Source organism: Otolemur garnettii, unplaced genomic scaffold, assembly GCF_000181295.1.
Source record: "Otolemur garnettii isolate 467f Iridium unplaced genomic scaffold, OtoGar3 scaffold00020, whole genome shotgun sequence".
Classification (NCBI taxonomy): domain Eukaryota; kingdom Metazoa; phylum Chordata; class Mammalia; order Primates; family Galagidae; genus Otolemur; species Otolemur garnettii.
The window spans coordinates 3,704,081-3,706,079 of NW_003852415.1; the positions used below are offsets into that span (position 1 = coordinate 3,704,081).

The following is a 1,999-nucleotide window of genomic DNA, read 5'->3' on the forward strand; positions in this document are numbered from 1 at the left end:
CAATTTTTATTTTTGTCATCTCAATGTCAAATTGCTGTTTATTTTCAACTATCGTTTGCTCTTTGTCTTTAAACATATTACTAAATTGTACGCTTTCATTCTTCTGATTTTCAATCACTTTTAAGAGCTCTTCATTTTTACTCTGTAGTAATTCCTGACTCTTCAATGTCTCCTGCAATTGATTTTGCAGGAAGAAGTTCAATGACTGAAGAGAGAACAATTCAAGGTTGCATTCCGTGGTACCAGACACCTTAGGAGTTTTTTCTTGTTCTCTAAGTTGCTGGTTTAAACTTCTCAACTGCCTTCGTAACTGAGCATTTTCTCTTCTTAATGGTTGCATGGCCAGTGCTATTTCAAATTGGATATCTGTAATTCCATTTACTGCTGGAAGCACAGATACACATGCCTCCACTTCTGTAACCAACCTATGAACTTCTGAGTCTTCTTGTTCTGCTACCAGGGCCTTGAGTTCTCTCAACAAATACTTTAGAGTTCTAACTTTTTCAGCAGTTTGGTTCACATTTTTTGCCTTCTGTACATCCTTGATTATGTTTGCATCTCGCACACCTATGTTTAAATCTTTCCCTTCACTTGTGGCCTCTCTAATTTGTCCTTTGGCACGTTTTTCTTCATTAGTGGCCCAAACAGGTGGCAGTGATGGAATGGGGCTTCGGTGCATCTGACCTTTTGAATGAGTTTCTTTCCCATGAGATTGAAAGAGAGACATATATGTTTGAAAACATTTTAGCAGATCTGCTTCCTTAGGAACTCCTTGCTGTGGTAGAATCCTGGTACCAAGGCCCAGGGGCTGAAAAGTTGGAATAGCAGATGTGTCAGTTTGGGGAAGGCTACAAGGAACTCCAGGAATGGTATTAAATGAATTCCTTAGACAATCAGCAGAGTTCACAGGAACCGTTTTAGTTTGTGATGAAAACTGGTTGTCATCATCAGTTTGAACTTCAGAATGAACCACTTGAGGGCAGGATGGTTGCTGAGGTGACCAGACTGAGCGGGAGGTATATGAGCCATAATTAGAATCTGAAGCTGCCTGAGATTCAGAACCAGACCCAGACCCAGAATGGCCAGGTACAAGGGAAATTCCACTGGTGTTCTTCTTTGAAGCAAAGTTTTTCATCAGTGACATTTGAGTCTGCACGTGGTCATGGAGGGCTTGGTATATCATGGGTGAATACATCCTATAATGATCTTGTAATGACCAGTTTTGTGGTAAGTCTGATATGTCTTTTCCACTTCCAGCAGAAGTTTCATTAGGTATCTTTTTCTTATTCCGTGAAGATGTCATTTCCTTCTGGGCTCCTAAAGGAAAAGTATGTTTCTCAAATCCTTTCTTTTTATATCCATATCTTTTGCCTTCTAAAGGTCTAGGATTAGATCTATTTTCTGAGTACACTATTTCTGAACCTGAATCTTCATTTCTCAAAATGTCCTGTAGCAAAGAAGCACAACGATCAAGGCCTTGTACAGCTTCAGTCTGACTTGCTGAATCAGAATTGGTGGAATGGCCAGAATCTGCACTGAAATGTGTTATTTTTCTTAAATGGGTCCCTTTCTTCCCATTTGTTAATTTAGTAGATCCAGCATGTGCTCCTGAAGATAACACCTAGTAGTTTTAGCATCCATTGGTGATTCTTCCCTGAATAATTGTTAGACGGTGTTCTTCTAACTGCATCATTCTTTCTATATTTATTAGTTGGCATAATACCATATCTTCATTCATCTGTAAGTATTAGGTTGTTTCCACATCTTGGCTATCATTAATGCTGGCCTGGTCGACATCCGGACCTGACCATCTCTCGCAGTTTCAGAGAAGCCCAAACCCAGGGAAGATTCGCTGCACAATAATAAGAATCAACCGCCTTGGGCTCTTGGGGCTTCTTGGCCCCTCTCCTACCTTCTTATAAGAGGTAACCACTCCTCTGAACCTAGGTGTTGATCATGCTTTTTGAAAATTTTTCAAATACATAAGTGATTCTTATGT

General features: G+C 39.9%; 1 protein-coding gene across 1 annotated transcript in view; it reads right to left on the bottom strand.

Moving 5' to 3' along the window:
- Nucleotides 1-4: 4 nt before the first annotated feature.
- The window catches only part of LOC100952710 (coiled-coil domain-containing protein 14-like), a gene marked incomplete at its 3' end in the record, with an annotated part of 16,721 nt that continues 14,726 nt past the window's right edge, over nucleotides 5-1,999 (bottom strand). Inside the window, exons 2-3 of the mRNA XM_012803448.2 lie at nucleotides 1,784-1,912; nucleotides 5-1,623 (exon numbers count right to left, since the gene is read on the bottom strand). Coding sequence (XP_012658902.2) covers nucleotides 5-1,623; nucleotides 1,784-1,912 — 1,748 coding nt within the window. The remainder of the gene's footprint in view (nucleotides 1,624-1,783; nucleotides 1,913-1,999) is intronic.